We start from the raw sequence: 24535 nt of genomic DNA on the forward strand, positions 1-24535 counted from the left end.
AACAGAAAAACACCCGGGTCAGAGTGGGATGTAGTAGAAAGATGCAAATATATAGAAAAATCCATAAATCACCTCTTCTGAACGGGGAAAGAGCTACAAATGTACTAATAAATCACTCGTTCAAGGTAACAGTATTTAACCAGCAACAGAACTACACCCGAGAGAGAATGGGATACATAGAAGGCTGGAAAAATACAGAATATCCTCAACTCACCACCAAACGAGGGGTAACGAGCAGTGAACGCGAGGCAGCACCACCCTTCTCCGAGGTCACCGTAACAATGGTGACGCAACGCCAACGAGGTGGCGCCAACGCCGGATGAAGTACGAGTCATTTTGCAATAAGGAGAGAATTTAGCACTATATTTTTGAGGCCTATAGGTAATTTCATGTTAAAAATTATGATTATGTGTCGGACTCAGCCATTTATCCACTATATTTCCGATAAAACTGACTATTTATCTCCATGGGTCCACTCAGCCAAACAAGGGAACGAAGCAGCCTGGAAATAATGGCTTTTATCGCTTTATTTTAGGTAACTATTCATTCATAGACAATAAAATAAACTCCTGCATTCCGAAAATAGCTAGTAAACCATTATATAGCTAAAAGTAATAAAGACCATGATATTTACTGCCATCTTCCTACGTCTGGCATACCCAAGCTTCCGTACAGAGAAAATGGAGAGTTGAGGGGGGACTGGGGAGGAAAGCAACCTTTTTTTTTTCTTTCTTTCTTTTTTTGATGAACAGGTGACCACAACGATGAATTATTGTCTAGAATAATTTTGTTTTGTTTTATCTTTCACTGTATCTTTCTCTGGTTTGGCTATAAGGTGTTTGCTAGCCGTATGAGTGAAATTAAAATCATGAATGCTTAGTTTTAAATATTACTTAAGATGATTTATGAATATGGTTGTCTGCATCTCGAGAGGAGGGATGGGAGGGAAGGGGAGGAAGGGAGAAGAGGAGGTGGAGGAAAAAATGAAAACACAGGGGAGGGAAAGAGGGAAATGAGACTTGGGGGGAGAAGGTGAGGAGGTATGAAGGGAGAGAAGATCCATAAGACATTTCCTAATTTGGAGGTTTCGTGACATCATTTCTCTAGCGCTTTATTATTATTATTTTTTTATGCAAAGAATAAGGAACCAAAGGCCAGAAGCCAGTAAGACTGTTCCAAGAAAAAACAAAAACAAGATAACAGATGAATTCACAATCTGAAATAAGCAACAACGGACGAAAATCTGGGCCAAGTAAAAGAGCTAGATTTTTATGTACGTCCCCCCTTTTAAAATTCTGAATACGCCCAAATATTTAGAAAAAAAAAAAAAAAGGATATGTAAAACACTGAATCTCCAATAGATTTTATTTTCGTTAATGAGATTCTTAATATATTTGTTAGAAATCTGGAAAAACTGTAAACAATTCTTATATACACAGAAATATACATGCTAGATTAACAACGTTCCTTACGCTAGTCTTTTGTTATGTAAATGTGTAGAAATCCGGACGCGTTCTTGTAGCTCTAGAACGCTCCTTTGCACCTGTTCGTTAGCGATTTATTTTGTTTATTTTTAATCATCTCGTGTTTATTTTTTTTAGACTATATCTTGCTGTAGATGCCTTCACGTGGTAGCACTGATATAACCGAGCTACTTGACTGCCCAGTTATAATTTGTTCTTCCTTTCTCTCTCTCTCTCTCTCTCTCTCTCTCTCTCTCTCTCTCATAGGCAAATAGATTGGCACAGAAAGGCAATCTCATCATGCGGTCCACTGGGTTCACGTTCTGATGATCCTGGTGCCAAAACATTAACACACGAGAATATTAACTAGTCGCAGGAATAAACCAGTCACGAAGAAGTGCAAAGGGAGCCTCCTAGAGCTACGACAACGCGCCCTCCTGTGAGCAGTCAAACAACGGAGAGGGACAATTCAAACTTATAATCATTTCTTGCTCCTAACTACGATATTTTCCTGAAACAACAAGAAACATGAGGAATATATCTTCTCTTTCCCCTTCCCTCGTCGTCCTTACAAGAGAATATTCATAGTTACGACAAAAATTTGATCCTAAGTTTGTTTTTGAATGAGGACCCAGTGTGAGGATGTAACGGTATTTTTCAAACCGATTCGGCAACTCTTTAACATCTTCTCACACTTGGCAACATCTCCTCACACTTAGTCAACATCTCTTCATACTCAGCAGCATCTTTACCCCTTCAGTGCGATATCATCTCATGGTTTATTGCTAGAAAATGACGTTAATCGTAATGACGAGTTTGACGTCAACTTTAAATATGCATCAAACTTCTGTGTATATTGTCACCCTTTCTCTGCTCACATTTCACCTAACTTCTGTGTAATGTAGCTTTTATTTTCGTACTTAACACTACCTCTCCTAACTTCATTATACAACTTTCATTTTCCTCTCCAGCCGCCACTATCATACATAACATCAGCTGTTTCAACGGCTGATTTAATTTTCTTAGCCACTATTTTTCCATAATATCAAAAGTTTCCAAAAGCCAGTACCAGCTTTTTATAAGAAAATATTATACAGACTTATTCGCACGACCATAGGCTATCTGAACGCTTATGAATACTTGTTAACATCTCTACATATAAATATAAGTGTATTATAACATATAATATTTGCACTAAAATACAATATTTATAATACATAATAAAATTAACCACTTTGAGCACCTTTGCATTCTACTTAATCCCGTAGCCCATTTTGGTGGCAGGAGCCCGCCAAAATTCAAAAGGTTGCTGTACTAGGACACGGAAGAACGGGTATAGTATGCAATGTCCGCTTCTAGGCTATATATATAACAAAATTCCAACTGTAGCTTTATATATCGGCATATATGATACATGTATACAAATCTGGGTTGGAATTCTCAGCCATATTTACGATAGATTGCACGTCAACTTATTTCCCTCCAAAAACAGACTCGAAAAGGAAAATACAGTGTCTTCCTTTGTTCCTCCTCCAATAGCCAATGTTATGAGGAGAATAATCGTAAAAATACATTTATTTTTGCAGGAACAACAAGTACAACAATTTTCATATCACAAATCTTCCTGCAGCGCAAAACAGATCAAACGAGACAATCTTAAAAATATACTTTTTTTTTTAGGAGGAACGATAAGTACAAAATTCTTTCATGTCACTAGTTTTTCCTTCATCAAACAATTCAAACTTGCGACAGACTTAATCGTAAATGGAACAGAGAATCCCACCCAAATTTAAAAAAACTGAACACTGCAGTTATCGTACATCCCGTGTCTTGAAGTAAAGCAACCGATTTTAAATTTAACTGCACCATAAGGCAGTTTTCAATGGATTTATTCTACCGTTATCCATATATATATACTGTATAGAGGTGGATACTTTAATGATATATTCACATTTACCCCATTTATTCCTGTTCCCGTAGAAATCTAAGCATTAAAGCTGCTTACCTGCAAATCAACACGTGGGTGATACACTGAATATGAGCTATCTACACAATATATTTAACTCTGAATATATTCATGCAGCACAACCATTTGTTTTATATATCAATCAGTTTTCCTTGGGCTTAAATTACTTCGATTCCTCGTGTTTGGCACACTGAATCTTTCATCTACCTTTTCAGATATTCGTTGGGGAAAGTATGAAGTTTTTTGCATTAATATCGGAGTGTTTTCTGGTGATATTAAACGGTGACTCCTTTCAGTTCAAATGATGGCCAGCTGTGATCAGACTGGAAGATAAATTTGACTGGTAACCAAGGAGATTCATTGATTTTCATGCACCCACGAAAATTACTATAGTTACTGCTTAAAATTTTTGTTTACTACCGTTTTCTCTGAAGGCTACAAAACGGCGCGACTTTTGAGAAACTAAAATAATTCTTCCTAGACGCCTTTTCTTGCCATTATAAACCTGTATTTTTCTATAAACTTGTACTAAATGGTAAATTGAGGATAGAAAAATATATAAATGCATTCAGCTGACGTGTAGAATCTTCGTAGGGGGCGGGGGACTAAAAGAAACTGGTCTGTAGCCTTTGACGGGGTTGAAGGGAGTGAGAATGCTATGGGCGAAGCGAGCTGGGCTGCTGTCGACGGGTGGGCTCATCTGGCGGGAAAAAAAATGCATGGAAAGTCAGTAAAGGGGGAAAAATATATATCATAATCATTCTTACTCAAAATCATCATTCTAACTTTAATTCGTCTTTCTAACTCTACAGCCTCATCATTCTGTCTTTAAAAACTCATTGTATCTGTAAATCCCCATCATTCTATCTCTAATTTGTCTCTCTAACTCTAAATCCTCATCATTCTATCTCTAATTTGTCTCTCTAACTCTAAATCCTCATCATTCTAATTCTAAATCCTCATGGTGGTGGTGGTGGTAGTTGTGGTGATGGTGGTGGTGGTGGTGGTGGTGATGGTGGTGGTTGTGGTGATGGTGGTGGTGGTGGTGAAAGTTATGCTGTGGCGTGATTCGAACAGTGTGGTGAAAAGTTTGAGGGTGCAAAACTGGGGCTGATTTAGTGTGCATGTGGGTGTGGGTGTGGATGATAGGAGGTGCGTATTTACCCTGGCCTGGTTGATGGATGGCTCAGTCTTCTGGTGTGGGCGGGGTGGGCGGGGTGAGGGCGGGTCGAGGGAGGCACTGCGGGTGGCTCCGATACTACTACCACCCAGCGAGCGACGTTCATCATTGGAGTGTCTAAAAAAAAAGAAAGATATAAATTCAGTTTGTATATCATCACCATCAACATCAACAACTATAATAATAATAATAATAATAATAATAATAATAATAATAATAACAATAATAATCCATCCATCCATCATCCATCATTGAATCCTATGTTGCCCCATGAGAAGCGTAGGAGCCCGGGGTTAGGCAAGTTGGTTCTGATAATAAAGGTGAGTGACTAATAATAATAATAATAATAATAATAATGTAAAATTGTCCACAGCCATTCCCTACTAGAAGCCAAGGTATAAAGGGACCTTGAGGTGAAAGTGACTGATTTTGTGCACATGTTAGGTCATCTCAGGCTATATGACCGCTTCGTTTGGTGGCTCTAGCTTTACTCTTTCGTGTCAAACCAGGTCACTTCTCTGCCTTCCGGGGTAATCTGAAATTCTTGAACCACAGGCGACCTCAGAGAATAATGATATGATTTGTTTTGGATAGTACTGGTGTTGCGGTGGTGGGTTTAGGATGATGTTTGGTGGGAAGAAGAGGCCAAACAAATACTATAGTATGGTAAAGGATGAAGGCTGTAGCACACACACACACACACACACACACACACACACACACACACACACACATCATCAATAATAATAATAATAATAATGATAATGATAATAATGACAAAAACAAGAACACTTCATGCAGGGATGTGGCAAGTTCTAATAATAATTATAATAATAATAATAATAATAATAATGCACCATCATCACATCATCATTTCAAGAGGCATCATTGTTGTCTGTATAAATATTTTTCCATTCTGCTTTTTGTTTTAGATGTAGGAGTGAAAGTAAAGAAGGTGAGGTGTGGTGTGGTGGTGTGATGTGGTGGTGTAATGTGGTAGTGGCAGTGGAAGCAGTGAAGGTCTTGGTGTAGTGTGGTGTGGTGGAGACAGGTGGTGTGGTGGTGTAATGTGGCAGTGGGAGTGGAAGCAGTGAAGGCGCTGAAGTGTGGTGTGGTGTGGTGTGGTGTGGAAATGGTTTTGGTGTAGTGTGGTGTGGTGTAGAAATGGTGTTGATGTAGTGGTGTGGTGTGGAAATGGTCTTGGTGTGGTGTGGTGTGGTGTGGCATGAAAATGGTCCTGGTATAGCGTGGTACGAGATGGTATTGGTGTTGTCCAGCCTAATAAGAAAAAAACAAGAAAAACACTCACTTGGAAAGCCAGTCACTCTCATCATTTCGTCTCGTGTGGTGTGGTGTGGTGTTGGTGTGGTGGTGGTGTGGTGTGGTACTGACAGAGGAGGCACTGTGGGTCCTGGTATAGCGTGGTATGAAGCTGGTGTTGGTATTGCCACGCTATAAGGCCATAACAAGGACAATACTCACTTGGAATTCCTGTCACTCTCATCACTTCGGGTAGGCTTGAGGGCGACAACATTTAAACCGATCACTTGTGCATTTCCCCGACAGAAATCCCGTCGGTAGTTGCTGGGGGCTTTGCTGGGGCCGATAGGGGCGGGGGGGCCTGGGGGGAGGAAGAAAGAGAGGAGAAAGATTAGATGGAAGATGAAGTGGAAGAAGAAAGGTTAGAAGATGCATATGAAAGGTTAGAGAGAAGAAGAAGAGGAGGAGGAGGAGGAGAAGAAGAAAGATTAAATTTAAACCTGTCAACTGCACGGGTTATTTAATTAAATCTTTCTCTTCACTCTTCCACCAAAATCCACTGAAATTCATTGAGAACTTTTGGAGATATCGTGTGGACAGACAAACATGGGTGAATACATAACCTCCTCCAATTTCGTTGGCGGAGGTAACTATGTATGCAAACAGACACAGACAGACAAATAGAAAGATAAGACAGACAAATAGAAAGATACATAGACAGACTGGCAGATACAGAATTATGCTCTTATACTGGTGGCAGTCAGAATACATAGATAGATAGACAGATAGACAGAAAGACAGACAGAAATATAAACAGACACAAAACCACGCTCTCTTACTGATGGTGGTGCGAACAGACAGTGATTATTTGATAGACAGACAGACAATTACAGACAAAATCACTCTTACTAGTGGTGGTGCGGATAGGCAGTGAGTGTTCGATAGATAGACAGACAGACAGACAGAAATATAGACAATCAGACACAAAATCACTCTCTCTGACTGGTGGTGGTGCGGATAGGCGGTGAGTGTGAGTATGGTAGATCGACAGACTGGTGCGAATGGGCAGTGAGTGAATGTCTGATAGATAGATAGATAGGCAGACAGAGAGACAGAATTATAGAGAAACAGAAACAAAACCACTCTCTCTTACTGGTGGTGGTGCGGATAGGCGGTGAGTGTGAGTGTCTAGATGGGCTCCGATACTCTTTATACTCCCGCCGCTCCTGATGCAGCTCCGATAACTCGTGCATCAGGGAGGTTCCGATTCTCCTGTTATCCGGGGACTTTGATCTCCTTCTGTGGTCAATCCTCTTACTCTCTGGCGACTTGGATCCCCTTAAGTGGTCCCTCGTAAGTGGCTTGTGTTTACGATGGTAGTAGCTGAGGGAAAAATAAAGCGATTGTTTAAATATGTTACGATACAAAACTCATGCATTCAAAAGGATCCGATTCTATTTTCTGTGGACTTGGATCTCCTTAACTGGTCTCTCGTAAGTGGCTGTGTTTACGATGGTAGTAGCTGGGGGGGGAAAATGAGGAGAATGTTAAAATACGTTACGGTAAAGCTCCCTAACCCCTCTCCCTTAGTGATTTATTTATCTATTCATTTATCTGATGTGAGGAAAAAAAAGAGGATGTTTAAATACTTTATGATAAAGCTCCCTGACACCTCTTCCTCGGTGATTTGTTTATTCACTTATTTGCTGCAAGAAAAATAAGGAAGATGTTAAAAGGCATTGCAATAATGCTCCATATTTTTTTTTTTTAATCCAAGGAAGAAGGAACCAAAGGCCAGGAGCTCGCACATTGTTCCCTCCAAGGAAAGACAAAAACAAGATAAGAGAGAGCCAAATTCAAGATCTGTTCATTTCGAGATACCTGGACACACTGCGTTTGAAAGATTGGAGATCATAGGCAGTAGGAAATACAGAGGCAGACAGTTCCAGAGTTGACCTGTTGCTTAAGTGAAGGACTGGGAGTAACGGTTAACTCTTGCATTAGAAAGTTGGACAGAAAAAGGATGAAAGTTTGCTGCTAGACGGGTGCTACGTGCCCATCGTAGAGGTGGAGGGATGCAAGCAGACAGTTCAGAGGAACAGTGACCATTGAAGGAGCGATAGAAAAGAGATAAAGATGCAACAGTGCGGCGAAGAGACAGAGGTTGAAGGGAGCCAGTAAGAGAGGAGAGTTGATGAGACGAAAAGCATTTGACTCCACTCTATTGAGAAGAGCTGTATGTGGGGAGCCTCCCTACACATGAGAGTGGTGAGAAATAGGAAGAGAGGAGGGCAGACACAAAAAAAGAATGATAAAGGTGAAGGAAAGAACTAGGCAGCATTACATCAAGTGAGTGGACGATGATGAAAAACAGGAAGAGAGGAAGAGTGATAAAGGTGAAGGAAGAAGTAGGCACCACTACATCAAGTAAGTGGATGATGGCGAGAACTAGGAAGAGAGGAGGACAGACACAGAAAAAGAATGATGATGGAGAGGAAGGCAAACAGAAAAAGAATGATAATGGTGAAGGAAGAAGTAGGCAGCACTACATCAAGTGAGTGGATGATGGTGAGGAAGAGAGGAGGAAAGACACAGAAAAAGAATGATGATGGAGAGGAAGGCAAACAGAAAAAGAATGATAATGGTGAAGGAAGAAGTAGGCAGCACTACATCAAGTGAGTGGATAATGGTCAGAAACAGGAAGAGAGGAGGACAGACACAGAAAAAAGAATGATAAAGGTGAGGGAAGACGTAGGCAGCACTACATCAAGTGAGTGCATGATGGTGAGAAACAGGAAGAGAGGAGGACAGACACAGAAAAAGACTGGTGATATTTCCACTCTCCAGGCTCTACACACTTCCTACCTAGAGTCATGTGCGTGGCTCTGTGGGTGTTTGGATTCTGGCAGCGTGATTTCAGGACTATACACTGGCTTTCTAGAGCTGCTGTCTCTCCCAGGGGCTTGGCTGTTGCTGCTGTTGCTGTTTTGGGTGTAATCTCCACTCCTTTTCCTCGAGGCTGCTATGATTTCCGCCCTGAAGTCCTGAGGAAGAAGCAAAAGATCTTGAAATAAATATAACTATCCATCTATCTTTCTTTCTGCCTATCTATCTATCTATCTATCTATTGCCAGACGCCTTAATCTCGCAAGGGGTGGCCACAAACAAAGAGGGAAAGAAGGAGAAAAAGATATAAAAAAATAAACATTCTTAATATAATGACCTTTGCAGTGCAGTTATTCAGATGTGGCGGAAGTGAATTAGGGTGCGTCCATACCAGATGCCTGCTGGTGTGGGCGGGGGCTGGTGGCTATGGGTGTGGATTTCGATGAGTTACACTGATGCACACCTCCCGCCCACACCAGCAGGCTTATCCGGTGTAATATAAGCCGTCCAAAGAGATGTGTGGGTAATTCGATTGTTGTTTTTTTTCTTTTTTGTAGTACTTTATGTTTGGTAATGAAAATATTTAAGATTTTTACGTAACACACACACACACACACACACACACACACACACACACACACACACATACAGTACACACACCCTGCCCCTCTCCCTCACAGCACTGCGACCTACCAACCACTCCACACACACACACACACACACACACACACACACACACACACACACACACACACATTATCCCACAGACGGCTCAAATTACACCGGCTATTAGGAAGCGTCCACACCATAAACCTGCTGGTGTGGGCGGGAGTTATGCATCACCGTAACTCATAGCTGTTCCCTCCCACACCCACCTACACTCACACCCACGCCAGCATGTGTCTGGTGTGGACGCAACCTAATGCCACGCAGATTTGAGTTTTCTAGGAGTACAAAGCTAGAAGTACAAAGCTGGGAATACAAAGCTATGAATACAAAGCTAGGAGTACAAAGCTAGGAATACAAAGCTAGGAATACAAAGCTAGGAGTACAAAGCCAGGAGTACAAAGCTAGAAGTACAAAGCTGGGAATACAAAGCTATGAATACAAAGCTAGGAATACAAAGCTAGGAATTCAAAGCTAGGAGTACAAAGCTAGGAATACAAAGCTAGATTTCAAAGCTAGGAATACAAAGCTAGATTTCAAAGCTAGGAATACAAAGCTACGAATACAAAGCTAGAATTCAAAGCTAGGAATACAAAGCTAGAATACAAAGCTAGAATTCAAAGCTAGGAATACAAAGGAATACAAAGCTAGGAATACAAAGCTACCTGTCTTCGCTGTTCCTTGTCTGAGGTGGGCGAGGCGGTACCGGAAGTGCTGACGTCATCGCTGATCTTCCTCGGTGTGGAGGCAGGAGCGCCATCTTGGGATTAACGAGGAGGATTAGGAAGGATTTAAGAAGGAGGATTTGCTTATGGAGGAGGATTAAGAGGGATTAAAGGTGAAGGATTAATGAAGGAGATTTTAAGAAGGAGGATTAGCTTGTGGAAGGATTTTAGACGAAGGATTAGATTTAAGAAGCGGGATTAAGAGGGAGGATTAGATTTAAGACAAGGGATTAAGAAGGATTAGATTTAAGAGGAAGGATTAGGAAGAAGGATTAGATTTAAGAAGAAGGATTAGATTAAGAGGAAGGATTAGGAAGAAGGATTAGATTTAGGAGGAAGGATTAAGGATTAGATTTAGGAAGCAGGATTATGAGGAAGGATTAGATTTGAGAGGAAGGATTAGGAAGAAGGATTAGATTTAAGAGGAAGGATTAGGAAGAAGGATTAGATTTAAGAGGAAGGATTAAGAAGAGAAATACTGATACACAGACAGACAGACAGACAGAGATCAACATCGTACTCAGCCATGTGTCTATCTAAGGTATGTCTGTCTGTCTATCCACCCCCTCCAGCCATCTATCTATCTATCTATCTATCTGGTAGTTACGAAACACAAAGGGGAGATGAAAGTACTGTTTATACAAGCATTCAGTTACTACCTACCTACCTACCTATCTATCTATCTATTTATCTATCTACCCATCTATCTATATATCTATCTAACCATCCATCCATCTATCTACCTACCTACCAATCTGTCAATCAATCAATCAATCTATCTATCTATCTATGTATCTGTCTATCTACCTACCTACCTACCTACCATACCTATCCATCTATCTATCTATCTATCTATCTATCTATCCACTCAGAAAGATATAAGACAGATGTTGTAAATAAGATGTGTGTGTGTGTGTGTGTGTGTGTGTGTGTGTGTGTGTGTGTGTGTGTGTGTGTGTGTGTGTGTGTGTGTGTATATATGTGATTAACTTTACCTGGCTGTGTGTGTGTGTGTAATTACCTGGCTGTGTGTGTATATATGTGCTTGACTTTACCCTGCTCTGTGTGTGTGTGTGTGTGTGTGTGTGTGTGTGTGTGTGTGTAATTACCTGGCTGTGTATATAAATGTGACTTTACTTTTCTGTGTGTGTGTGTGTGTGTGTGTGTGTGTGTGTGTGTGTGTGTGTGTGTGTGTGTGTGTAATTACCTGGCTGTATATGTGTGTATATATGTGATTAACTTTATCTGGCTGTGTGTGTGTGTGTGTGTGTGTGTGTGTGTGTGTGTGTGTGTGTGTAATTAGCTGGCTGTGTGTGTGTAAATATGTGACTTTACCTGGTTGTGTGTGTGTGTGTGTGTGTGTGTGTGTGTGTGTGTGTGTGTAATTATCTGTGTGTGTGTGTGTCACCTTACCTGTGTGAGTGTAAACAGGTCTTTAACATACCTGGCTCCTGTCTCGGCGCGGAGGTAAGAGTAGCAGAAGACGAGGATGACCTACTCTCCTTCCTCCCTCGTACCCAGTTCTTCAGGCCAGACATGAAGCCCTGGGAAGCCTCTACAGGAAGCTCAGGAGGCAGGGAGGTGAAGCTGGTAAACCCCTGTTGAGAAAGGTAAGAAGGTATTGGAATAGAGGTGGTGAAACGTGAATGAGTTTGGGTTCACCTGGTGCTTAATGATTCAAGGTAATGCTGGCTTACCTGAGAATGGAAGGATGGGGTACATGTGGTGATTGGTGTGGTGTGGTGTGGTGGTGTGGTATGGTGTGGAAGTGTGGCGTGGCAGAGGGTGGATGTGTGGTGTGGTGTGGTTGCGAGGGTGGAAGTGTGGAGTGACTGAGACGGTGGAAATGTGGAGTAACTGAGAGGGTGGAGATGTGGTGTGGCTGAGAGGGTGGAGATGTGGTGTGGTTGCCAGGGTGGAGATGTGATGTGGTGTGGTACAGTGTGGTGTGGAAGAGGGAGATGTGGTGTGGATGAGAGGGTGGAGATGTGGTGTGGTGTGGTGTGTGGTGTGGCAGAGGATGGAAGTGTGGTGTGACTGAGAGGGTGGAGATGTGGTGTGGTGTGGTACAGTGTGGTGCGGCAGAGGGGGTGTGGTGTGGTGTGGCTGCTCTGGTATGCGTAACATGTTGAGGTGGCTGTGATGGTGGGAGTGGTATTGTGGTGTAGTGTGGTATGGCGTGGTGTGGTGAGGCATAGTGAAATATAATGTGGTGTGGCGTGGTAGTCAGAGGTAGAGCGGATCAACATAATCTATCTATCTATCTATTGCCCAATGCCCTAATCCCGCAAAGGGTGGCCACAGACAAAACGCCTCCAAGTCACTCTGTCACCCATCATTTGACTGCCCTCCTCAACTCATTCCCCCCTCCCTCATATACCTCTCAACTCCATCCCTCCACCTCATCCTCGGTCTACCCCTCCCTCTCCCTCCCTCCACCTCACCCACATACACCCTCTTAGTCAGTCTTTCATTCTCCATTCTCTCCACATGTCCAAACCACCTCAGTGTATTTCTCCTAATCTTTTCAACCACATCCACATCCACCCCACAACGTTCCTTCACTTCTTCATTCGTCAACCTGTCCCTCCACGTCACTCCAGATGCTCCTCTCAGGTAACTCATTTCCACTGCTCTCTAGACTTGTTCCCCTCTTGCAAGGTCCACGCCTCTACTACTGCAAGAATCCCGCCTACCTGAGGAGGATAGGAGGAAGGGAGGGGAGGAGGCTGGGACGATGTTTGGCTGGAGATTTCATGCTGCTCGGAAGAATACGACGAAGGGTGATCATCGCTGGAGTACGTCGTGTTGTGACTCTCGCGTCCGGAGGCTAAGGGCTGTCGCTGTTCCTGTTTCTGCTGCTTCTGTTGCTGCATTTGGAAGAGTTTCAGCTGCTGTTTCACCTTCTTCTTCTCCCTCTCCCGTTTTCTCTGGAACTCTTCTTCAACCTATGTGTTTTTCAAAAGGTTAAATTCTCAAAAATGAAAGGTGTCACTAGCGCCTCTCGTCATATTTGCTTTCCATGAACATTAACTTTAAAAACTGATATACCTGTTATTATTATTATTATTATTATTATTATTATTTTGTCTATTAATTAAAAAAAGAAATGGTGTATTTAATTCCTCTCATCATCGTTATTTTATGTCTATCTATCTATCTATAGCCCGACGCCCTAATCCCGCAAAGGGTGGCCGCAGACAAAACGCCTCCAAGTCACTCTGTCACCCACCATTTGACTCCCCTCCCCCCAACTCACCCCCCCCTCCCTCATATACCTCTCAACTCCATCCCTCCACCTCATCCTCGGTCTACCCCTCCCTCTCCCTCCCTCCACCTCACCTACATACACCCTCTTAGTCAGTCTTTCATTCTCCATCCTCTCCACATGTCCAAACCACCTCAGTGTATTTCTCCTAATCTTTTCAACCACATCCACATCTACCCCACAACGTTCCTTCACTTCTTCATTTGTCAACCTGTCCCTCCATGTCACTCCACATGCTCCTCTCAAGTAACTCATTTCCACTGCTCTCACTCTTGACTTGTTCCCCTCTTGCAAGGTCCACGCCTCGCTTCCATACGTCAGGGTAGGGATCACAATACCATCATTTTATGGAAACTTAAATTTTCAAAAACAACTGATGCTTTTAGTGCCTCGTATAATCATATTTTGTATCAGAGGAAAAGTCTCCTTGGTTACTAGTCAAATCAACCCTCCAACCTGACTACACCTGGCCATCAACTGAGCTGAAAGGGGTTAGGGATCTTTGTAAATAAGAATGAGTCTCCTTGGTTACTAGTCAAATTAACTCTCCAATCTGACTACACCTGGCCATCAATTGGGGTGAAAGGGGTTAGGGATTTTTGTCAGGTGAGATTTGTGTTATATAGAACTAAAAAAAACAAATTCACCTTTTTCACAGCCTCCAGACAGATAGATGCAGATAGATAGATAGACAGATAGATATTGTACCTTCTTCACAGCTTCCATTTCCTGAGTCCCTGCTTCTCCTCCAGACAGACAATTAGACAGACAGAAAGACAGATAGAAAGAAAGAACAGATGGATAGACAGAAAGACAGACAGACAGTTAGACACGCAGACAGACAAAGAGATGGTTATTTCACCTCCATGTCTTTCAATTTCTGTTTCTCCTTCAGACAGACAATTAGACAGACAGATAGATAGACAGATAGATAGACAATTAGACAGACAGATAGATAGACAATTAGACAGACAGATAGATAGACAATTAGACAGACAGACAGATAGACAATTAGACAGACAAATAGACAGACAGTTAGACAAGCAGACAGACAAAGAGATGGCTGCGTCACCTTCTTCATAGCCTCCATTTCTTTCAATCGCTGCCTCTCCTTCTCTGCTACCTCCCTCGCCAGTCTCTCCTCCAGTTTCCTCTTCTCCAGGAGCCTGACGGTGCTCTGGTAGGAGAACTTCTTGCCCTTGAGTTTACGCGATGGGACTGGGTTAAACTGCGGCGGGAGGGAGGATGGGGCGTGGGAGGTTTCAGGCAAAGATGGGTTTTCGTCACCTAAGAGTTGAGAAGAAATTTAGGAGTGTTTGTTGTTGGGGTTATTATTATTATTATTATTATTATTATTATTATCTTCATCATTTATTATTATTATCTATCTATATATCTATCTATAGCCCAATGCCCTAATCCCGCAAAGGCTGGCCGCAGACAAAACGCCTCCAAGTTGCTCTGTCACCCACCATTTGACAGCCCTCATGCCAACTCACTCCCCCCTCCCTCATGTACCTCTCAACTCCATCCCTTCACCTCATCCTCGGTCTTCCCCTTCCTCCACCTCACCTACATACACCCTCTTAGTCAGTCTTTCGTTATTATTATTATTATTATTATTATTATTATTATTATTACTACTACTACTACTACTACTATCATCATCATCACCCTCACCATCATCATCATCATCATTATCATCATCACCCTCACCACCACCATCATCATCATCATCATCATCATCATCACAAGCTACCTGAGGGTGGCTTTCGTTCGTTCTCAGGTGTTCCGGGCAAGATGGCAGGTCTGGAGTCGTGATGCTGACTGCCTCTGCGATACCGCCTCTCAACCTCATCCTCGCTGTCCACCTCTCCTCTGCTCATCCTCCGGGAGTTGTATTCGGGCAGGTACATGATGTGGCCGCCGCTGTTGTACTGGTGGTACGATGGAGTGCGGGACCTGCCATCTTCCGGGGGCAGGTCCGACACTCCCGCCCCCAGCCGAGATTCTGGAAGCACACATGGAGAGACTTTAGGACACCCGGTTTCTCGAATGTTTGTAAATTTATGTCAAGGAAGTGGAGGGAGGGAGAGGGAGGGGGAGACTGAGGATGAGGTGGAGGGAGGGGTAGGCCGAGGATGAGGTGGAGGGAGGGGTAGGCCGAGGATGAGGTGGAGGGAGGGGTAGACCGAGGATGAGGTGGAGGGAGGGGTAGACCGAGGATGAGGTGGAGGGAGGGGTAGGCCGAGGATGAGGTGGAGGGAGGGGTTGACCGAGGATGAGGTAGAGGGAGGGGTAGACCGAGGATGAGGTAGAGGGAGGGGTAGACCGAGGATGAGGTAGGGGGAGGGGTAGACCGAGGATGAGGTAGAGGGAGGGGTAGACCGAGGATGAGCTGGAGGGATGGAGTTGAGAGGTATATGAGGAAGGGGGGAGTGAGTTCAGGGGTGGGCAGTCAAGTGGTGGGTGACAGAGCGACTTGGAGGCGTTTTGTCCGTAGCCACCCTTTGCGGGATTAGGGCATCAGGCTATAGATAGATAGATAAACAGATAGATTAAGTGTTTGAATTTCATGACATGGATGGATGTGATAGGAAGCGTTAGGAGAAACACACTGAGGTGGTTTGGCCACGTGGAGAGGATGGAGAGTGAGAGACTGACGAGGAGAGTCTATGTGAGTGAGATGGAGGGGGAGAGAGGGAGGGGCAGGCCAAGGATGGAGTGGAGAGGATGGAGAGTGAGAGACTGACGAGGAGAGTGTATGTGAGTGAAGTGGAGGGGGAGAAAGGGAGGGGAAGGCCAAGGATGAGATGGAGGGCTGGAGTGGAGAGGTATATGAAAGAGGGGGGGGGGAGTTGAATTGGGAGCAGAGCAGGGAAATGAAGGGGGTACAGGATGACGTGGAGGCGATTTGTTTGTGGCCACCCCGTATAAGGGATTAAGGCGTCTGGCAATAGATAGATAGGCAGGATTAAGAGTCATCACTGAGAAATGTGAAAAAAAAAACTCTCTGAACTACATTTTGTCACAGAATAATCAAAAACTCTCTCTTACATAAATTAAAAACTGTATGATAAGGATTAAGCTTCTATCCATCCATTGCCAGACGCCATAATCCCGTAAGGGGTGGCCATTTGACTCTGAGTTGGTTGTTTTACGGGGAGGGGCACTAACCCTCCACCAACCCACTTGTTGACACGTAGGAAGCACGTATGGTTTGGTTATATGGTTACCACCCAGCGTTGTAAATGGTTTCTTGGCTTACAGGAAACCTTTTGGCTTGTCACTCAATGTAAAGCCACCTGTAAAGGAAAGAAAAGCAATAAGAAGTGACAGGAAAGATGGGAGAAATAGGAAGAGAGGAGGGCAGGCACAGAAAAAGAATGATAAAGGCTAAGGAAGAAGTAGGCAGCACTACATCAAGTGAGTGGATGATGGTGAGAAATAGGAAGAGAGGAGGGCAGGCACAGAAAAAGAATGATAAAGGCTAAGGAAGAAGTAGGCAGCACTACATCAAGTGAGTGGATGATGGTGAGAAATAGGAAGAGAGGAGGGCAGGCACAGAAAAAGAATGATAAAGGCTGAGGAAGAAGTAGGCGGCACTACATCAAGTGAGTGGATGATGGTGAGAAATAGGAAGAGAGGAGGGCAGGCACAGAAAAAGAATGATAAAGGCTAAGGAAGAAGTAGGCAGCACTACATCAAGCGAGTGGATGATGGTGAGAAATAGGAAGAGAGGAGGGCAGGCACAGAAAAAGAATGATAAAGGCTAAGGAAGAAGTAGGCGGCTGTACATCAGGTGAGTGGATGATGGTCGCCAGCACCTACCACTCAGTATAGTTAAATCTAGAACTTTCTCTCACGGATTTAAATAAGGCACGATGATTTATATCCATCATACAAACATCAGGAAGTCCACCCAGAGATGTTCAAAGATTTATGGAAAGAAGCAGCATAAGTTACATCATCGTATACCTCATTTACGATGCACAGATTCTACGGATCAACTTGTCAGGGTGAGGAGTAGCAACGTCCAGACAGCCCAAAATTGTCCGATCCAATGGGCCACGCCTCCATTCACTCATCATTCAAGCCCTTGGAATCCTGGCTCTATCGGATACGCCAAAAACATTCCCCACGTTCTGTAGCTTCACACAATCGTATCCGACAGAGTCAATCCAGACGCTGCCACGTTAAAAAGGGGTGCCAAAAGTCCCTGATCATGCACTTCTCCTTTATACTTTGTCATACATTAAATTCTTCCTTCTAATTCTTCAACGTATTTTTTGTTCCTCTCTGAATAATCTATCTATCTATCTATCTATTGCCAGATGCTTTAATCCCGTACGGGGTGGCCACAAACAAATAGCCTCCACGTCGCCCTGTCCCCCGTCATTTCATTGCCCTGCTCCCAGCTCACCCCCCCCTCTCTCTAACATACCTCTCCACTCCATCCCTCCATCTCATCCTCGGCCTCCCCCTCCTTCTTTCCCCCTCCATCTCACTCACATACACTCTCCTCGTCAGTCGCTCACTCTCCATCCTCTCCACTCCATCCCTCCATCTCATCCTCGGCCTCCCCCTCCCTCTTTCCCCCTCCATCTCACTCACATACACTCTCCTCGTCAGTCTCTCACTCTCCATCCTCTCCGCATGGCCAAACTATCCTCAAAATTGGTAATAATTCACTGATGGCTGTTACCAATATTTATTTATAATCTGCATGCAATTTCTTTTCAAACTGCTGAGATTATGTATTAACTTTTATGGATGCTGTTACTCAGGCTGAAAGCTGTTAGTGGAAAATTATGCTCTAGGCTGACTCTTCTAGAAAATATATTCCAATTTTCGTAGCCATAATTAAAAAGAAAAGGGACTGTCGTATTGAAAGTGATGTGCTCAAGAAAGATCGTGTGTGTGTGTGTGGTACCTGATCTGCTTCGGACGTTGCGAGAACTGGAGAGGTTGCTGGCGGTGTCTTGTTCCTCGCAGGTGTTGAGGGAATTGGGTATGGACCGAGACATAGACCAATTGTCCCGCCAGTTTGAATCATCCTGAGTCTGGGTACGTGGCTCATCAGGTGTTCTGCTTCGGTCATACTCTTCCCCCTTCAGACCAAATCCCGTGACAGCTCCAGACACAGAGCGTTTGAGTTTCCGGAGGCTGTTGAACTTTTGAGGCAGGCCATCAATTCCGTTCCTCTTCATACGTCTCGCCCAGTGATCCTTTTTATCAGGCGATATGAGTTCCGAGACAGTTTCCGTTTCAATTGGGAAGTCAACCTCATCCTCGTCAGGCTCGGGTGTAACATCTTTAGATTTGGGGAACATGTTGGATCGTGAGGTTAGTTTTGGAGGTGTTGAAAGGCCTGTTGGTAAGATGGTTTGCTCCCCATTGCTGTCAAGGCTATTGTCATCAAGATCCTGGGCAGGTGTCCACGCACGACGACTCTCAACACGACCTGAGGCTACAGGCGAGGAGACAGCAAGCGGCCCTGATGAACTCTTGGACTTCTCAGTGGGCATCAAAGGCTCAAACTCATGATTTGGGCCAGGACTCCCAGCATCACCAGATATACCCGAGTCAGCGGATTTCTCCCCGGACCCACGCGGAGGAGCAGTCGGCCGGGTGAACCGCTGAATTCTTGCTTCAAAGACAGAATCAGGACCCTCACTGCTGCGTGTTTCATCAAGGGTCTCGGTTTGCCTACTTGCACGTTCCAGACTAAGGGAACGCCAGGCAGCGTTTGGGCTGAACCTGGGGATTTCAAGTTGTCGTCGAGGTAGCGTTGGTCGTAGATGCATGCTTAGCTCGTTCTCATCTCTTGCCTCGTGTTCATTTTCCAAGTAGAGACTTCCTGAGTTCTGCCTAGAGTGATATCCACCATCCTCACGTCTCGATGAACCACTTCCTCCACTTTCTCCATCAAAGTGACGTAATTTATGCCTCTCAATAGCAACTGCAAAGTCTTCCATATCTTTCGATAACTTACGATGGTCGATTTCCTTGGATGTTTGAGTGTCAGGTTCATCAGGATATTCACTTGATTTCTTACTCTCCTTAGCAGCAGTTCTACTCCGGCTTCTGCTTTTATCACTGCGTTCCAGAGTGCGGCGCGTGTATTCAACAGTCAAGCCATTTATGTGTACCTCTTCCTGATTTGTTATCTTTGCCATTTCCTCCTGGTTCTTAATTTTATGAAGGGCTGAATTTGCTTCACCCCGAGAGTCACATAACAACCTCGGCTCCATTCCAAAGAAGAACGTCTTAGGTTGTACGTCAGTTTGTTCGTTGGCAATTTCACTCTGACTAGATGGCTTTGATGGAGACTTTGCCAACCGATTCTCACTCTCCCTGTTCTTTCGGGTCAGTGTGGATTGCTTTGGTTCTTCATCTGTAGACGTTTTTCTCAGGTTGTTGACTGTGTGAATGAGTTCAGCTTGTAGACTGGCTGACATCTTCTTGCGCTGCACCACTTCTGTTTCGGCTCTTTCCCAATCATCAGTAATAACCTTCCCATTTGGAGTCTTCCCATTTTTCACATTTTTACCCAGTGGTTTATTCCAGTCGTCTTCATGTCTCTCAGTTTCTTCGGGAATTAGTTCGTGGTGAGATCCACTAGAGGAGGATCGTCGGTGAGATGTGTCGCGGTAGGAGTCCAGCCTTGATACCCGACTGCCCTGGGAAGGTGTGGAGTTGTCTCGGCTTTCCTGCGCCTGTTTACGTTCCTCCACCTTCCTCTCCAGTGTGCTCATTCTGCGGTGGCTCTTTTGCATGTCTCGCTCCAGGGTACTAGTGTGTTTTGCTTCTCGACTTGCCCTCCTGGACTCTCTTTCTATCGTGCTGCTGCGTTTGGGATCCAGTTCCTGTCTACTGGACCGTCTTGACTCTCTCTCCAGTGTCGCCCAAAGTCGAGGTTCGTGTGGCTGATTAAGATGTGTTAGACTCGTAGCTGCTGTGGGTACTGGCGAAACAGGAGGATGGCGTAGTTCATGCTGTAAACAGTCCAAACTTCTAGCACGTTCACGTAGCTCATCACGCGGGGAATATCGAATAGGCGAAACAACGCCATGTCTGTCTTCACTTCTCATTCGATCTCTCCCACGCTCCTCTCCAGAACTGGAATGCTCCTCCTGACATGATCGCCGGGACTCATTCTTCTTGCGGAACAGCCCCATCTTCCGCAACTTCGGCTTTTGAATTTCGGAGACTGGCTGTTCTGCGAAGTGTACGGCACACTGCATTGGCTGGGGCATCATACTACCTACTGAGTGTGATCTCTCAGCATGGCGGGGAAGAGAGTGAGTGTCATTACTGCAAGGCTGTGGGATGGGAGGCGCCTTGTATTTCTTCTTTGATTTGATCCTGCCCTTGGTTGGTGACTGGCTGATGATGGTGTGTGGTGGTGGTGAGGCAGGCGTGGATGGAGATGGCCCTCTTAAATCTGTAAGGTAAGTCTTCATAAAGGAACGTAGCCATTTTTCTTTTTCGATAAACAAATTTCCACACGAGTAAACACATAGATTATTTGCCTGGGTGTAATATTCTTTACATTAACAATTTTTTTACAATAAGCAAGTCTCCATAGCAATGAATTAATGTTGGAAATAATTTTGTTTGTGTGTATTTTTTCGCTTTAATAATATTTCATGATACAGAAGTCTAAAAGAGTTTATTATTATTGGATATTTCTGTTTTTCACGTCGTTCAGTGAGCAATTATTTAAGAACGTTATTTATTGTTAGACATAATTTTGCCTTTATAATTTTCACCTCAGTCAAATTTTACAATAAACAGTTCTCCAGAGTAGTTAACCTCTTCACTCTGATGACATTTTCTCTCCTTTGTTTCATTTTGTCCTCTTCCACGAAAAAAAACTTAACTTGAGAAACGCTCTTGCAATCTGACCCCTCCAGTTCGAAAAATATTAATCTGAATGAAACTGTCTAACGGAAAAAGAGAGAGTCATGTAGTGAAGTGGTTAATTGTCATTTGTCATTAAGGAGTATTATTTCAATTTAAAAATGGGTTCAGTTAAATGGGTATAATTCTTTAGTACCTTCAGACATGCAAAACAAACTATAACCAAGCAGTGTGATTCCAACTCAAGCACAGTTATAATTACGAATGCTTTACCGAACTGACTAATGATGTCTTTAGTTGAGGGTCAAGGTTATAACCAAGCAAATTTATGACTAATTTTAAATGCAAGATGAGTATTTAAACCAGCAATCGGATTTAACCAAGCAAATTCACAACCAAGTTTATATGCAAGATAAATATTTAAACAGGCAATCGGATTTAACCAAGCAAATGGGAAACTTTAAATGCAAGATGAATATTTAAACCAGCAATCGGATTTAACCAAGCAAATTCACGACCAATTTTATAGGCAAGACGGAAGTTTTAACAAGCAATCGGATTTAACCAAGCAAAGTTATGGGTACCTTTAAATGCAAGATATTTAAACAACCAATCGGATGCACAAAATAAGCTCAAAAAAGTTTATTATTATTTTTTTTTAATGCAAGGAAGAAGGAACCAAAGGCCAACACACAAACTGTTCCCTCCAGGCAGTTTAACATTCACTCCAGATGGCCTGTATGAAGGAAGTTTTAAAAATCCATCTTACGCACAACTAGGACGTATCTTTAGTGGTACTGGAGATTTCGTGACACTTTTTCCAATGCGATTTATTCTTCACACTACGACCCCGTATCCTCTTGTATGTTACTAGTCCAAACTATGCCAATTCTGATACGACAAAATTGGTTACAGGAGACCGGGCAGAATAAATCGCTTAGAAACAGACACAAGGTACAGAGGAACGTTGTCATGCACAAAATAGGTCGCTTAGACACAGATATGGGTTACAGGAGAACGTTATACAGTCCCAGGCAAAATAAATCGCTTAGAAACAGGCACTACGAAGTCTCCAGTGTCACTTGTTTACCTCACGACCTCTCACGACCACAAACCTGGCTCGCTGGCGTAATTTTTCGAGGGGGGACGACCAAACCTGAGGTCGTGCATGGAGGCTGCCCTCTCGTCCGGATACTGGGGGTGGTGGAGGGTGGTCATGGAGGTGGAGTGCGGCTGCTGGAGAGGGAGGGGTGGAGGGAAGGCCGGGTGGAGGGGGACCTGTAGTGGAGAATCAAACTGTGAGGGAGAGAAGGTGGATGGTAGGGAAATCTAGAGGAAGATTGTGGGGGATGTGGGCGAAGAGGATTTAAATGGATTTGAGGGGAAAAAGAGGATTTAAATGGATTTGTAGGGAAAAAGAGAGAGCAGATTGGAGTGGATTTATGGAGGAAAAACGGATGGATTGGGTGGATTTCTGGAGGGAATAGGGATGGATTGGGTGGATTTGTGGAGGTGAAGGGATGGATTGGGTGGATTTGTGGAGGTGAAGGGATGGATTGGGTGGATTTGTGGAGGTGAAGGGATGGATTGGGTGGATTTGTGGAGGTGAAGGGATGGATTAGGCGGATTTGTGGAGGAAAAAGGGATGGATTAGGTGGATTTGTGGAGGGAATAGGGATGGATTGGGCGGATTTGTGGAGGGAAAAAGAAAGGATTGGGATGGATTTAAGGAAGGACGGACGGACGGAAGGAATGAAGGAAGAAAGGAAGGAAGGAAGGAAAGAAGGAAGGAAGGAAGGAAAGAAGGAAGGAAGGAAGGAAAGAAGGAAGGAAGGAAGGAAAGAAGGACGAAAGGAATGATGGAAGGAAGGAAGGAAGGAAGGAAGGAGGGAAGGAGAGAAGGAAGGAAGAAAGAAAGAAGGAAAGGAGGGAAAGAAGGAAGGAAGAAAGAAAGAAGGAAAGGAGGGAAGGAATGACGGAAGAAAGAAAGGAGGGAAGAAAGAAAGAAAGAAAGAAAGAAAGGAAGGAGGGAAGAAAGAAAGAAAGAAAGAAAGGAAGGAAGGAAGGAAGATTTTAAAAGTATTTGGTATATGTGTAAAATCTAAATTCTAAGAAATAATATACCCAATTTAACCTCAAGAAGCCAATTAACAGGTGTGTAAGTGGCCAAGGTGTGTTAATGAGGTAATCAGGTGAGAGACAGACAGACAGACAGACAGAGATCAAGTTTAATGTGCACAGGTGAACATCGTCTGTCTGTCTGTCTCTCTCTCTCTCTCTCTCCCTCTCTCTCTCTCTCTGTTTATCTATCTATCTATCTATCTATATATCAATCTGCATATGTCTACCTATCTCTCACTCCTTCATACACCTCACACTCTGTCTCTGTCTGCCTGTCTGTCTGTCTGTCTGTCTCTCTCTCTCTCTCTCTCTCTCTCTCTCTTCACATATCTCTCTACTTCATACGTCTCACGCTCTGTCTGTCTGTCTTTCTGTCTGTCTATCTATCTACCAACCTAACTATCTATCTATCTGCATATCTCTCTCTACCTATCTCTTACTCCATACCTCTCTCTCTCTCTATCTATCTCTCTACCTCTCTCACTCCTTCATACCTCTCACACTGTCTCTGTCTGCCTGCCTGTCTGTCTGTCTGTTTCTCCCTCCCTCCCTCTCTCTCTCTCTCTCTCTCTCTCTCTCTCTCTCTCTCTCTTTCCCTCACCCCCTCTCTCTATCTGCATATATCTCTCTACCTATCTCTCACTCCTTCCTACCCCACACTCTCTCTCTCTCCCTCCCTCTCCCTCCCTCTGCATATCTCTCTCTACCAATCTCTCTCTCTCTCTCTCTCTCTCTCTCTCTCTCTCTCTCTCTCTCACCTGGAACTCCGACATCGTTCTTCCCGTAATCGTTCCCTTCGTCTGCAGGTGATGCCCATTTTCCGTAGGGCGAAGGCGCTGACCCGGGACCCGCTGGGGAAGGACCTATGGGAGCGAGTTAGAAAGTTAGTTAGAAAGTTAGAATGTTAGTTAGTGTGTTAGAATGTTCGAGAATTAGGGTGTTGGTTAGAGTTAGAATGTTAGAGTTAGTTAGACAGTTAGAATGTTAGTTAGAAAGTTAGTTAGAATGTTGATTAGAGAGGAAGAATGGTGGAATGTAAGAATGTTGGTTAGAATGTTGCTTAGAGAGTTAGAATGTTGGTTAGAAAGTTAGTTAGAATGTTGGTTAGAGAGGAAGAATGGTGGAATGTTAGAA

General features: G+C 43.7%; 1 protein-coding gene across 1 annotated transcript in view; it reads right to left on the minus strand.

Moving 5' to 3' along the window:
* Positions 1-3997: 3997 nt before the first annotated feature.
* The window catches only part of LOC145399358 (uncharacterized), a 21972-nt gene continuing 1434 nt past the window's right edge, over positions 3998-24535 (minus strand). The window contains exons 2-14 of the mRNA XM_080272011.1: positions 24160-24264; positions 22396-22558; positions 18348-20861; positions 15174-15425; positions 14487-14701; positions 12843-13094; positions 11591-11744; positions 10087-10181; positions 8735-8913; positions 7023-7252; positions 6092-6230; positions 4594-4726; positions 3998-4129 (exon numbers count right to left, since the gene is read on the minus strand). Coding sequence (XP_080128137.1) covers positions 3998-4129; positions 4594-4726; positions 6092-6230; positions 7023-7252; positions 8735-8913; positions 10087-10181; positions 11591-11744; positions 12843-13094; positions 14487-14701; positions 15174-15425; positions 18348-20861; positions 22396-22558; positions 24160-24264 — 4563 coding nt within the window. The remainder of the gene's footprint in view (positions 4130-4593; positions 4727-6091; positions 6231-7022; positions 7253-8734; positions 8914-10086; positions 10182-11590; positions 11745-12842; positions 13095-14486; positions 14702-15173; positions 15426-18347; positions 20862-22395; positions 22559-24159; positions 24265-24535) is intronic.

This window comes from Coenobita brevimanus, chromosome 48 (genome assembly GCF_032717465.1).
Source record: "Coenobita brevimanus isolate Jiangsu-jjx chromosome 48, ASM3271746v2, whole genome shotgun sequence".
NCBI lineage: Eukaryota > Metazoa > Arthropoda > Malacostraca > Decapoda > Coenobitidae > Coenobita > Coenobita brevimanus.